General features: G+C 41.6%; 2 protein-coding genes across 3 annotated transcripts in view; one reads left to right on the plus strand and one right to left on the minus strand.

Annotated features, from left to right (window-relative positions):
- The window catches only part of PRIMPOL (primase and DNA directed polymerase), a 53,139-nt gene extending 46,786 nt beyond the window's left edge, over positions 1–6,353 (plus strand). For both annotated transcript variants that reach the window (XM_021694139.1, XM_021694138.1), the window contains 3 exons: positions 1,786–1,868; positions 1,949–1,995; positions 6,028–6,353. In XM_021694139.1, the coding sequence (XP_021549814.1) occupies positions 1,786–1,868; positions 1,949–1,995; positions 6,028–6,276 (379 nt within the window). In that variant the 3' untranslated portion in view covers positions 6,277–6,353. The remainder of the gene's footprint in view (positions 1–1,785; positions 1,869–1,948; positions 1,996–6,027) is intronic.
- Positions 6,354–10,585: 4,232 nt separating this feature from the next.
- CENPU (centromere protein U) overlaps positions 10,586–13,456 on the minus strand; it is a 35,484-nt gene continuing 32,613 nt past the window's right edge. The window contains exons 12-13 of the mRNA XM_044911706.1: positions 12,540–12,696; positions 10,586–10,754 (exon numbers count right to left, since the gene is read on the minus strand). Coding sequence (XP_044767641.1) covers positions 10,623–10,754; positions 12,540–12,696 — 289 coding nt within the window. The 3' untranslated portion in view covers positions 10,586–10,622. The remainder of the gene's footprint in view (positions 10,755–12,539; positions 12,697–13,456) is intronic.

The following is a 13,456-nucleotide window of genomic DNA, read 5'->3' on the forward strand; positions in this document are numbered from 1 at the left end:
GTGAACTGTAAACAAGTATTACGTGGGGCGCCTGACAGACGTCAGCTATCACTGTGTTGCCCTAGGAGGATGTAAATATTCTTCATGGCCTGGGGACAGGCTGGTGTACAGTTTGGGAACGGCAGCATTCGGGTGTTTATGAGGATGGTTCAGGTTTTCTGTAACTTTTTAGATTTGCTTAGTTTGGTATCTTTTCATCTAGTACTTTGTCTATTTTACCAAAATTTTTAATGTTATTGGCAGAAATTGTTCCTAATATTCTTAAATTTTTAGTATATTGTGATTTGTTATTACATCTGCACTTAATTTCTTTCTTTCTTTCTTTTTTTTTTTAAGATTTTATTTATTTATTTGACAGAGAGAGACACAGCGAGAGAGGGAACACAAGCAGGGGGAGTGGGAGAGGGAGAAGCGGGCTTCCCGCCGAGCAGGGAGCCCGATGCGGGGCTCGATCCCAGGACCCTGGGATCATGACCTGAGCCGAAGGCAGACGCTTAACGACTGAGCCACCCAGGCGCCCTGCACTTAATTTCTAATAACATTTGTTTCTTTACCTTATTTATTTTTGATCAGTCTTGCAAGAATTGTATTAGTTTTCACATTTTGGCCTTGTTGGTTCTTTTAAATTTTTGCTTTTTATTACTTCCTGCCTTTTATTTTATTAGGGTTTTTTCTGTTGTTCATTTCCCAAGTTAGTTACTTATTGGTCTTTAGCCATTCTTTGTAAATAAGCTTTTAGGATTCTAAATTTCTCTCCAAAGATCATTTTAGTGCTGTTTCACATATTTTAATATGTATTTTCAATTCCATTCGGTTCCAAACATTTTCTGATTTCCATCATGATTTTTCTTTGAGTAATTGGTTGTTTAGAAATTTTTTAATTTCCAAGTTACGGGTTTCTATTAGCTATTTTTCTGTTACTTCTTTTTTCTTTTAAAGATATTATTTATTTGAGAGAAAGAGCGGGCACATGAGGGGGCGGTGGGGGGTCGGGGAGGAGCAGACGGAGAGGGACAAGCAAACTCTGGGAAGCGGAGCCCGATGCGGGGCTTGATCCCAGGACCCTGAGATCATGATCCGAACCAATACCAAGCATCCAATACTTAACCGACTGAGCCACCCAGGTGGCCTTCTGTTACTTATTTCTAAATAATTTGCTTTGTGGTCAGAGATGTGTGAATACTTTTAAATTTAGTGAGATTGACATGGTACCTAGCACAGTCCGTTTTTATAGCTGTTTTTTATGTGTGATTGTAAAAAACTATTTCTAATGATCTGAGGCCGTGTTCATATATGCCTCTTATGGCAAACTTGTTAATTGCTTTTAATTTTATTAAAAAATGCTTTTTAGGTCATTCAAATTTTCTGTACCCTTACTGAATTTTTTGTGACTATTTGTATCAATTACTAAAAGAATGTTTTTTAAAAGCTTGATTTATGGTAGACGATTCATTTATCCTTAGAGTCCTGTCAGTTTTGCTCACCCATTTTGAAGCTCTCTCACTTGGTGGGGACAGGTCAGGAATTAGGTCTTCTTGGGAGGAACTTTTGTCAATGTGTATATCTTTTTTGCCCTAAAGTCCCTTTGGGGTGCTATTTTTCACAACCAGAGTTTTCTTTGGGTTGGTGTATTATTTATTTCCATATTACTTACTTCTTACCTTGTCTTCATCTTGAAGTCTTAGGCACATCTCTGGTAAGCAGCATGTAGATGAATTTCGTTTTCCATCCAGTCTGGGGATTAAGTAATAAATTTTTCCTTTTTTTTTTTTCCCCAATGTAAAGGATTTTGATTGATCTGAAAAATGAAGTGTGGTATCAGAAATGTCATGATCCTGTATGTAAAGCAGAAAACTTCAAATCAGACTGTGAGTTTTTAAGTTTTACATGTATGTCAAGTGAAAAGTGGATATCTACATAAAAGAGTAAAACTGTTTTTCTTGTTCAGGTTTTCCATTACCTGCTGAAGTTAGCCTCCTGTTTCTTTTCAAAGAGGTGAGTGCAGGTTTGAGTTTCTCTCTCATTCCTAATCCGGTCTCAGTACGACAGTGTAATTGAGCTTATGCGCCGTGTCCGGACGTGTGCAGAGTTTGTGAACACACTCCTCAGTACGTGTTGTCACTTAGGAGTGTGCCGTGGTGACCATGCCAGTGTCCGCACACATCTGCTCGTGTGCGCCCGCACGCTCTCACCTGCTGCGCACAAAATTGTGGACACGCCTGTTTGACCACGCCCAGCCAGGGGGCAAGTCTCTCACTTTTGGCTTTACAAAGAATGCCAAAATACTCATCTTTGTGGGGCGCCTGGGTGGCTCAGTTGGTTAAGCGACTGCCTTCGGCTCGGGTCATGATCCTGGAGTCCCGGGATCGAGTCCCACATCGGGCTCCCTGCTCAGCAGGGAGTCTGCCTCTCTCTCTCTGACCCTCCCCCCTCTCATGCTCTCTATCTCATTCTCTCTCTCAAATAAATAAATAAAATCTTTAAAAAAAAAAAATACTCATCTTTGTGTTTCTTTCAACAGCTCTATCTGTAGGTAGAATTGCTAGAAGTAGAATTATGTCAAAGGGTGTGTGCATTTTAAATTTTGGTAGATATTACCAGATGGCCAAATTGACCTTGTCACCTTAAAAACTTTTATTTACCCAAATCATTCACATTCGATGTGAGAAAAAATTAGAAAATACATGAAAAACCAAAGGGGATAAACTCCTCCTCAGCTAGAAATTGACCACTCAGGGATAACTGATGTGTTTTGGCATATATCTTCCAGAATTTCCATTGATGTGTGCTCACGTATGTATTTTCAAAGTCGCAGTATGCATCCTACTTTATAGGCTTTTTTTCCTAGTTTGTTTTCATGAGAACGTATTACCAATTGGTATCCATAAAAATGGTAGGAAATTAGGCTTCACGAATTTATTTATTTATTTATTTATTTAAATTTTTTAAATTTATTTGACAGAGAGACACAGCGAGAGAGGGAACACAAGCAGGGGGAGTGGGAGAGGGAGAAGCAGGCTTCCCGCTGAGCAGGGAGCCCGATGCGGGGCTCGATCCCAGGACCCCAGGATCACGACCTGAGCCGAAGGCAGACGCTTAATGACTGAGCCACCCAGGCACTCCCTAGACTTCACAATATAAGATGGTATCGGTTTACCCTACATTTTTGCCAACATTATTTTTACCTTTTAGTGTTTACCACCTTATTTGGCCAAAAGTGGTATTTTAGCCATTTTAGTTTACATTTCCTAATGTATTGAGGAAATGGAACTTCTTTCAGATTTCCTGTTTGTATTTCTTTTTTTTTTTTTTAATTTTTATTTATTTATTTGACAGAGAGAGAGAGCGAGAGCAGGAACACAAGCAGGGGGAGTGGGAGAGGGAGAAGCAGGCTTCCCACCGAGCAGAGAGCCCGATGCGGGGCTCGATCCCAGGACCCTGGGATCATGACCTGAGCCGAAGGCAGACGCTTAGCGACTGAGCCACCCAGGCGCCCCAGGAGATATTATTTTGAAGTGTAGTCTTTCAAGAACAGTACAAGAAATTGCTGGTTCTGCAGAGCTGCATTTTCTATGGGAGAGAGAAAATCCAGGATCTTAGGTCAATGACGTGACAAAATTGTGGGTATGCATTTAAATATAGAGTAGGCTCAGGGAAAGGAGGCTTCTTTTTTTTCCTTTTTTTAAAAGATTTTTTATTTATTTATTTGACAGAGAGAGACACAGTGAGAGAGGGAACACAAGCAGGGGGAGTGGGAGAGGGAGAAGCAGGCTTCCCGTGGAGCAGGGAGCCCGACGCAGGGCTCGATCCCAGGACCCTGGGATCATGACCTGAGCGGAAGGCAGACGCCTAACGACTGAGCCACCCAGGCGCCCCCTGTTTGTATTTCTGTTATCGATTGTCGGTAACTGTCCTCTATCCACTTTTCTCTGAGGTCTTATTGATAATTTATGAGAACTTTTTATTAACTCTTTGATCATGTTATTTTCTAGACTGAACATTTTAGTGTTCTTTTTTCCCACATCTATCAGCCTTTTCCTTTCTAGTGTTCGGTTAGAATAAAAGTTACCTGCTACAGGCTGATTAAGTGCTCAGTTTACATTCTAGATAATGGTCTGCTGCCTGTTCGATTTGACTAAAAAATACCTCTGGATATTTGCCAAAACACATGGTAGGAACTGGACCAACATAGCTGATAACCAGCTTCCCTGGTAAACTATTAGGTTAAAAAGTGTTCTTGAAATAACCAAGAGAAAATTAAATTTGTAAAAATAAACTTTGCCTCTAAGAGGAGGAGGTATATGTCTTCCTTGTATGTTTGGAGTCTTATTTTGAAGCATGTTTGTGGTTTCAGTGGATTTTTAAAAATTACTTTTCCTGCTTATCCAGTAGTACCTCAAAAGTGCCAAGTTGAAAGTAGTTTTGGTACATAGTATTACCACTGCTTGGACAGAACTTTTTTTTTATTATTTAAAATAGAAAATTAATAAAGGGTGGAACAGCTTCATGAATACCCATGTACTTGTCACATCGTTTTAACAGTGTATATTTTGTCATTTCTGCTTCCTCTGGCTTTTTTGCTTTTAGTATTTTAAAATGAATTACCAATCAGTGTTAGTTACCTGGCTTTCTGTTGCATTAATCATCTTTGTTTTTTAAACATTTCTGTTTTTTTTTTTTCTTCCCTATAGCAGTGTTGCCCAAGGACAGTGGGCTCTCCCTTCACCTACATTTGCCATCGTTAACATGTTACTTGGCCACGTTTGTTTTCCCCCTCTGCTGTTCGGTCGGGCGTACACTGTTATTTTGGATGACTTTTTGTCTTAGTCCATTCAGGCTGCTATAACACAATACTATAGACTGGATGGCGTATACACCACAGAAGTTTCTTTCTCATAGTTCTGAAGGCTGGAAGTCTGAGCTCGGGGCACTGGCCGATTTGGTGTCTGGTCAGCTCTCTGGGTCATAGCTATCTCCTCGCTGGGCCCTCCATGGGCTGAAGGAGCTCTCTGGGGGCCCTTTTATAAGGTTACTAAATCCCTCAAGACCTACTCACCCCCCAAAGGCCTCCCTCCTAATACCATGACATTGGGGGTTAGGATTTCAACTTAGGAATTTGGGGTAACACATTCGGTCCATAACAAATTTCTTGAGAGGAATTTGCAGCCGTCAGAATCCTACATCTCTTCATATTTAAGCATGTAGCTAGAGAGATTTAGGTTAAGGATATTCTTAAGTGAGTATGGTAAAACTTTTAGATTCAGGAAATTTAATGTTGATACAATACTGTTACCTAATATACAAATCCATACTCCTCTATCTTGACAATTGTCTCAACTGTTCTTTTTTTTTTTATTTTTTTTATTTTTTTGACAGAGAGAGACATAGCGAGAGCAGGAACACAAGCAGGGGGAGTGGGAGAGGGAGAAGCAGGCTTCCCGCGAAGCAGGGACCCCGATGCGGGGCTCGATCCCAGGACCCTGGGATCATGACCTGAGCCGAAGGCAGACGCTTAACGACTGAGCCACCCAGGCGCCCGTCTCAACTGTTCTTAACAGTTTTTTAAATTCATGTTAATTCTTAAAATACTTTATAAATAGGAAAATCAGTCTTTTAAGATAGCAGATAGGTTTTCCAGTTTGCCTTCAGCTGGACTATCTGCTTTTTAAAAAATTCAGTCTACCATCTCTCTAGCCCCATCTGTGTATATGGAAAAGAATGTACCAGAGGAACGGGACGGGGGGGAGGAGGGGGAACGGACTTCCAAATTTAGAGTTTCGAGTGTCTGAGCTACAGTGGCAGTGACATTTGAATTAATGAACTCATTCCCATGGCGACTGTATTGGAGAGAGTATCATCCAGAATATTTATTTTAGTGTCTGCTCAAGACCTGGTCTTATACCGAATACTTTAGTTTAACACAGAGTGACTGTAGAGTGAGAGCATCACATAGTCTCCTTGACTGACCTGTATTCTCTCCCTTTCCCGCTCCCCCCCCCCCCCCCGCCTTCCCCTTTCAAACGAAAGGAAGAAGAGTTCACAGCAGCTGAAACAATGAACAGTGACACCAAGAGTCCTCATAAGCCACCGTCGGGTCTGTTGTCAGAAGGTGCCGTTTCCGATGCCGACTGGGACAATGGCCTTGATGAGACTGACTTTGTGGAAGCTACTGAAGATGCTGAACTAGCCGCAGCTGTGGAGTGTGGTCTGCTCGGTTACTACAGCGGAGATGGTGAAATTCCTGATGAACTAATCATGCGGGTATTGCAAGAGTAGCTCTTACGTAACCGGCTGTGCTTTGGCCTGAAGACAGTAACCTGAACATATTAAGTTATAGTAACTTGTTATTAAACCTGTTTATAAAAACCAAGTTTGATCACTTTGCTTCTCAATTCCTGTTTTTTACTGAAGTAAGCCAGTTTTATTGAAAATTAGCTTAGAAATATTATTGATTGACCAGAGTTGGTCTATGTTCATATCAGCTTAATTCTGCACGTCTGGTGATAGGTTAAAACTCTTAATCTTATTTAAAAAATTTTTAATTGAAGTATAATTGACATACAGTATCCTATTCAGGTATATATCCTTCTGATTCGCTATCTTTATATGTTACAAAATGATCCCCATGATAGGTCTAGTTACTGTCTGTCATCACACAAAGTTATTACATACTACTGTATATTCCCTATACTGTATATTACATCCTCATGACTTATTTTATAACTGGAAGTTTGTACCTCTCAATCATCTTCACCTGTTTCACCCCCTCCAATTCCTCCTCCTTCTGGCAACCAGCAATTTCTTGTATCTAGGAGTCTGTTTCTGTTTGGTTTTATAGATTCCACATATAAATGTAGTCATATGGAATTTGTCTTTGACTTATTTCACTCAGCATAATATATTCTAGTTCAGTCCATGTGGTTCCAAATGCCAGGTTTTTATTCTTTTTTATGGCTGAGTAATATTCCTATGTGTTTGTGTATACTTCTCATTTTCTTTATTCCTCTGTCAGTGGACACTTAGGTTGCTTCCATATCTTGGCTGCCTCAAGAAACAATAATGCTTCAACAAACATAAGTATGATACATTCCTTTGAACTACTGTTTTCGTTTTCTTCAGATAAATACCCGAAAGAAGTGGGATTACTGGATTGTATGGTATTTCTAAGTTTTTGAGGAACCTCCATACTGTTTTCCCCAGTGGCTGCACCAACTTACATTCCCACCAACAGTGCACAAGGGTTCCCTTTTCTCTGTAGCCTCACCAACACTTATTTCTTACCTTTTGGATAATAGCAATCTGATGGGTGTGAGGTGTGATACTCACTTTTGTTTTTGTTTTTTAAAAATTGTATTTATTTGAGAGGGAGAGCACGCACATGAGCTGGGTGGAGGCGCAGAGGGAGAGGGAGAAGGAGACTCCCAACTGAGCAGGGAGCCCGATGTGGGGCTCTATCCCAGGACCCTGGCATCATGACCTGAGCTGAAGGAGATGCTTAACCGACTGAGCCACCCAGGCGCCCCTTCATTATGGTTTTGATTTGTGGTATCGAGCCGTCTTTCACATGTCTGTTGTTTATGTGTTTATCTTTTTTGGAAAAATGTCTGTTCAAGTTCTCTGCCCATTTAAAAATTTTTTTTATGTTGTGTAAGTTCTTTATATATTTTTTATATTAACCTCTTACAGAATGTATGATTTACAGATATCTTTTCCCTTTCTGTAGGTTGCCTTTTCATTTTGTGGTTCCCTTTGCTATGCAGAAGCTTTTGAGTTTGATATAATCCCATTTGTTTATTTCAGCCTTTATTGCCCTTGCTAGAGAGACTGGCCCTCTGGAAAAAACAACAAAAACAACATAGATATAGAGAAGGAGGGGGTGTAAGGGTTGAGGGAGAGGGAGAGAGAGAATCTTAAGCAGGCCCCATGCCCAGCACAGCGTCAACATGGGACTCGCTCTCACAACCCTGTAATTTTCTTTGTGATGTCTTTGTCTGGTTTTGGTTATCAGTTATGCTGACCTTGTAAAACGAATATGGAAGCATTCCTTCCTCTTCAATTTTTTGGAATAATTTGAGAAGAATAGGTACTACCTCTTCTTTAAATGTTTGGTAGATTTTACCTGTGAAATCACCTGGTCTTGGGCTTTTGTTTTTTGGGAGTTGTCAAATGACTGATTCTGTTTCATTACTTGTAATTGGTCTATTCAGATTTTCTATATCTTAGTGAGTCTTAGAAGGTTGTGTATTGTTAGGAATTTATCCATTTCTTCTAGGTTGTCCATTTTGTTGGTGTGTGATTGTTCTTAGTAATCTCATGATTATTTGAATTTCTGTGGTGTCAGCCATTTCTGACTTTATTGGTGCCCTTCTCTCTCTTTCTTAACGAGTCTGGCTAGTTTTATCAATTTTATCTTTTCAAAGAACCGGCTTTTAGTTTCACTGATCTTTTCTATTCTTTTTTTTATTCTCCATTTATTTCCCCTGTGATGTGTATTATTTCCTTCCTTCCCCTAACTTTGGGCTTTGTTCGATCTTCTTTTTCTAGCTCCTTTAGGTATAAAGATTGTTTATTTGGGACTTTTCTTGCTTCTTGAGGTAAGCCTGTAGCACTATGAACTTTCCTCTGAGAACGGCTGTTGCTGTGCCCCCTAGATTCTGGAAAGTTGTTTCCATTTTCTCTGCCCCACAGTAATTTTCAGTTTCCTCTTCGATTTCTTCATTGATCCACTGGTGGTTCAGTAGCAGGTTGCTCCCTCTCCACATTTGTATTTTTCCAGTTTGCCTGAATTTGAGACAGGTGATCTTTCTTGGAGAGTACTCCATGTGCCCTTTAAATGAATGTGTACTCTATGTTTTGGGATGGAATGTTCTGTATGTCAAGTCCCTCCGGTTTAATGTGTCATTTAAGGCCAAGGCTTCCTTATTGATTTTCTGTCTGGATGACACTGATTTAGTGGGAGTTTAATATTAAAGTCCCATATTATTATTGTTAATTTCTTCCTTTATGTCTGTTACCTGCTTTGTGTTTAGGTGTTCCTGTGTTGGGTACATAGATGTTTACTAATGATGTTCTGTCTTCTTTTTTTTTTTTTTTAAAGATTTATTCATTTGACAGAGAGAGACAGCGAGAGAAGGAGCACAAGCAGGGGGAGTGGGAGAGGGAGAAGCAGGCTTCCCGCCGAGTGGGGAGCCCGATGCAGAGCTCGATCCCAGGACCCTGGGATCATGACCCGAGCCGAAGGCAGACGCTTAATGACTGAGCCACCCAGGCGCCCCCTGTCCTCTTCTTGTATTGACCCCTGATCATAATGTAATGTCCTTCTCCGTCCTTTGTTACAGTCTTTGTTTTAAAGTCTATTTGGTCTGAGTATTGCTACACTAGTTTTTTTTTCCATTCCATTTGCATGGAATATCTTTTTCCATTCCTTCGCTCTCAGTCTGTGTTTAGGTCTGCAGTGTGTTTCTTGTAGGCAGCGTATAGATGGGTCAGTTTTTAAATCCATTTAGCTCCACTTTGTCTTGTGATTGGAGCATATCAAAATGCCATTTTGTTAACCATTTTCTGGTTGCTTTTGTTGTTCTCTGTCCCTCTTTTCTCTTTGCCCCTTCCCTGTGGTTTGATGGTTTTCTTTAGTGTTTGGGTTCCTTACACGTTATTTTGTCTGTTTTAGGGTTTTGGTTATCATGAGGTTCATATACCTGTATATAACAGTCTATTTTAAAATGATAGTCACTTCTGGTCCTTGGTGGGATAGCCGGGGCTAGCCTGGGCCCAGGCAGCCCCAGGGTCCTGTGTGCCGGGGGAGGGGGGCACAGACGCTGCAGTGGGCACGGGCCAGAGGGTCCTGGTGTCCTCTGCACTAGCACTGCCCTGGGACTAGCTGCAGCTGGGCTGTACACACTGGGCCGGGGGGGTCCCGGGGGTTGGCTGGAGCGGGCGGCGGGGAGGTCCCGGTGCACACGGCCCTGCAGCTGCCAGCCCCAGAGGAGAGGTCCGAGGGCCCGGAGCCTGCTCCAGTCAGGCTCCCAGGCAGAGGGGGACAGTAAGTAATGGTGCCCGTCAGCCCCCTCAGCCCCACACGGTTCTAGCAGTTTCCCAACAGCCTGGCGCATGTTCTGAGGCTAGTAAATGGGTTTCCTTCACTTACAAGTCTCTTTGTCCTTCAAACTGCTGTTTTGTTTGTTTTGGGGGTTTTTTTTTTGCTGTGCCCCCCCAGTGCTAGTCCTCCTGCGGGCCGTCGCATCAGGGCTGGGGAGGCAGCAGTGCCTCCGTCAGGCCTCGGGTGTTGTTTAGGAGGAACTGCTCCGCAGGCAGCTGGAGATCCGGTGGGTTCAGGGTCCTGCCGCCCCATCTCAGAACCCCGGACGTGTGACAGGGTAGAACTCTTAGTGGTCAGCGTCTGATTGGCTAGTGTCTGGATCTGGCCTCTCAAGCCACTTACACGCTCCAGCTTGCCACTTAACATGGTCATTCAAACCAAATGACTAGGAACCAAGTAATAAATTTGGGTGACAAGCCAACCTGAACAAGCAGACAAGTTTAACTTCTCCAAGAATTTTTATTTACAAAAGTATAGTATCAGAAGACAACAGGCAAGAGCAGGGGGACTAGTCTTTACATAGTCACATTTCAGTAGACTGGTCTTTCTGGTCAAGGAGCTTCTCTAATTGATGGTTGATATTTTGTAGGTGGTTTTCAGCTCCCAGAAGGGTTCTCGCTCTGAGTAACAGAGCTGGAAGGCTGGATGAATCATACTGTTGAAGGAAAATTATATTTAGATTAACACGCATAAAAAAACTTTTATAGCCCTATCTGTTACACAGCTCAATGCTAAGTAGAGCATTTCATTAACTTTCATTTTTTAAATTAGGATCATTTTTTAAAAAGTTGATTTAATCCTTTTCTTTAGGGCATAATTAATTAATAAGGTTACAAGGGAACTGCTCTAGAAAGCTTATGCTGATCTCCTCCCAGAAAACCAGTTGGTTCCAAGAACAGTGGCATCTAAATTATTTAAAACAAAATTATTCCTCGTACAGATCGAGGCTTGGTTTGGGCAAGTCTGCTGATCTCATGCCTATTTTAAACCCAGAAAACAGTAAGGCAGATTAACTTTTACTGGAAGAACTAATGGAAGGAGAATACCAGGCCCATAAAAGTTCATGAGGGAAAAAGTCATCTAGAAAAATTTATGGGGAAAATTGAAGACAAAATTAGAATACAAACCCAACATAAAATAGAAATCAAAACCCAACTCATGATTTTGAACTAACAAAGCCAAGCTTCATGTTGTAAACTGTATCTAAGGATGAGGGACTATATTCCCCTTACAGAATTTGCTCATACTTAGGATAACCATTTAATTTCATTTTTTAAGGTATTTTCCTTAGTAATGAAAAGAGCAGCTTTGCGTAGAAAAGCTATGCAACTATGACTACCACCCACATAATCCATTCTTTCTAGACTCTACCCTACCCTATTACTATGGACTTCAGTCAAACAGGTATTTGGAAGCCTACTGTATTCAAGCTGCCATGGGACACTTGCTCTCAGGGAGGCGTCAGGGGTAGGACTAACATTTGGGGTTCGAGTTCTGGTTTAGGAAAGAAGACAGATACCCAAATGCCTACTTTCCACAAAGGCAGACAGACACTACAACAGAGCACAGCCTACGGGCATGCAAAGGACACGTTAGTAAGAGTAGTGTATTCCGAGCAAAGTCGAGTCCCCAGGTCTCTGTTTTCACCAAAGTTATGTTCAAATTCAAGAAGTGCTAAAATCATCTCCAAGTGAGTAACCGAATCCCCAACTCCAAGCAAGCTTTAGACTAGTTGGGTCCTGTCACAGAAAACATTAATCTGAAAGCATTCTATTTTCAGATCTAACATACAAACAAACTGAAGGCTTTTAAATCAGTGTAAAAAAAACCTTAGAAGTGAAGAATACAAGTATGATCATAAGATATATGTATTTACATTTTATATAAAATTATTGGGTTGTTTTTTTTTTCCCTGTAACTTAAATTTCTTATTGATCTGAGCTGGTTATTGTAACAACAGCATTGTCTGCAGCAAAAATCTGGAAGCAACAAGTTTTATTAGAACAATAATATACCACGCCTTTCCCCACTCTATGTCCCTTTTCATGTTTCCCAATTAGACCTACCATGCATAGGGGATAATGGCCTGTTTCCAGATAAAAAAAGCTACTGTGAACACGGGCAGAACAAAGAACAGGTCCGTGTGGCCTGACAGTGATGACGATTCTCCTGAAGCAAAGCACAGTTGTTCGAGCACTCTCCTGTTCAGTCATTTCTCTTTAATAAAATCAGCGTTTCTAGATTGTTCTCTATTCCTCTAGCCTGAAGTAGCTAAAGAGGTGATGGGAGAACACATTTTCATGGATTCACAGTGACGCTGTTTGGGTAGACTGTCATGTTGCACCCCTCCTTCTCTCTCCCCCAGGCTTCTCCAGAAGTTCTGCACAATGTAGATGCCCTCATCTTCTGAATCACAGTGAAAAATAAAAACTGAAGTTACCGTTTCCTTTACATGAGGTTCTTTCTCTCGAATATCTGAATAATCTTGATGAAGCTGTTTTAGGTTTGATAAGAAACACGCTGCTTTCCTCAGGGAAGATTTTCTCTCCTTAAGTTCGTCATGTTTTATTTGTAGTTGTTTCAGCTGCGGTTCTAACCTGCAACAACAACACAGTTTCCCCCAAATGAATGCCTATAGTCAAGTGTAACAGCCTAGGGGGGCAAGAGGCTGAGTGCATAGGTCCACTGAGGCAGGACCATGCAAGGCAGGGGGGCTAGGTCTTTAAAGAACCTTCGGTTCTGAAATTGTGGATGTGTGACGGGGTCTAAATTTCAATTTAAAATATAGACAAAACTCTGAGATACAATACATAATGAAGAATCAGAAATGAAACCCACAGAAGATGTCTTGAACAAGCCCACAAGCCATCCAGGCATTTTGAGGGAACCGCGGTTAACATCTCCCAGCCTCGGGCAGGAGCTCGGGCCTGGCAGGGCAACAACGAAATGTGGACCGAATGCCTTCCCTCTGCCCATTTTCCAAGGTCCAATAAAACCAGTGGAAAACTTATCAGAGTGACGGAAGGAAAACCGCACGGGTAGACTACTTTCTCTCTCAGGGGCTTAGGTTCTCATCTATAAGATAAAAAGGGACATGTGGAATTTTATGGACCAGGAAGGGAAGAGGCTGCCAGTTCTTTTATTTTCTTAAAGATAAAAGGCAAATGCCCTCTAATACAATTTTAGAAAAGTCCTTTCAACAGTTTCGTCTGTGGGACAAATGCAGCAGTTGTGGAAAAGCTGACAAGGGTTGTGCTCAGGGGTGCAGGATCAGCCATCAGTCTGCAGATCTGGGATCCTGGCCCCCACTTGCGGCGGGGGGGCAGCTGTGGCAGGGGCGGGGGAGAGTTCCCCCCC

The sequence above is a fragment of the Neomonachus schauinslandi genome, chromosome 2, assembly GCF_002201575.2.
Source record: "Neomonachus schauinslandi chromosome 2, ASM220157v2, whole genome shotgun sequence".
Lineage (NCBI taxonomy): Eukaryota > Metazoa > Chordata > Mammalia > Carnivora > Phocidae > Neomonachus > Neomonachus schauinslandi.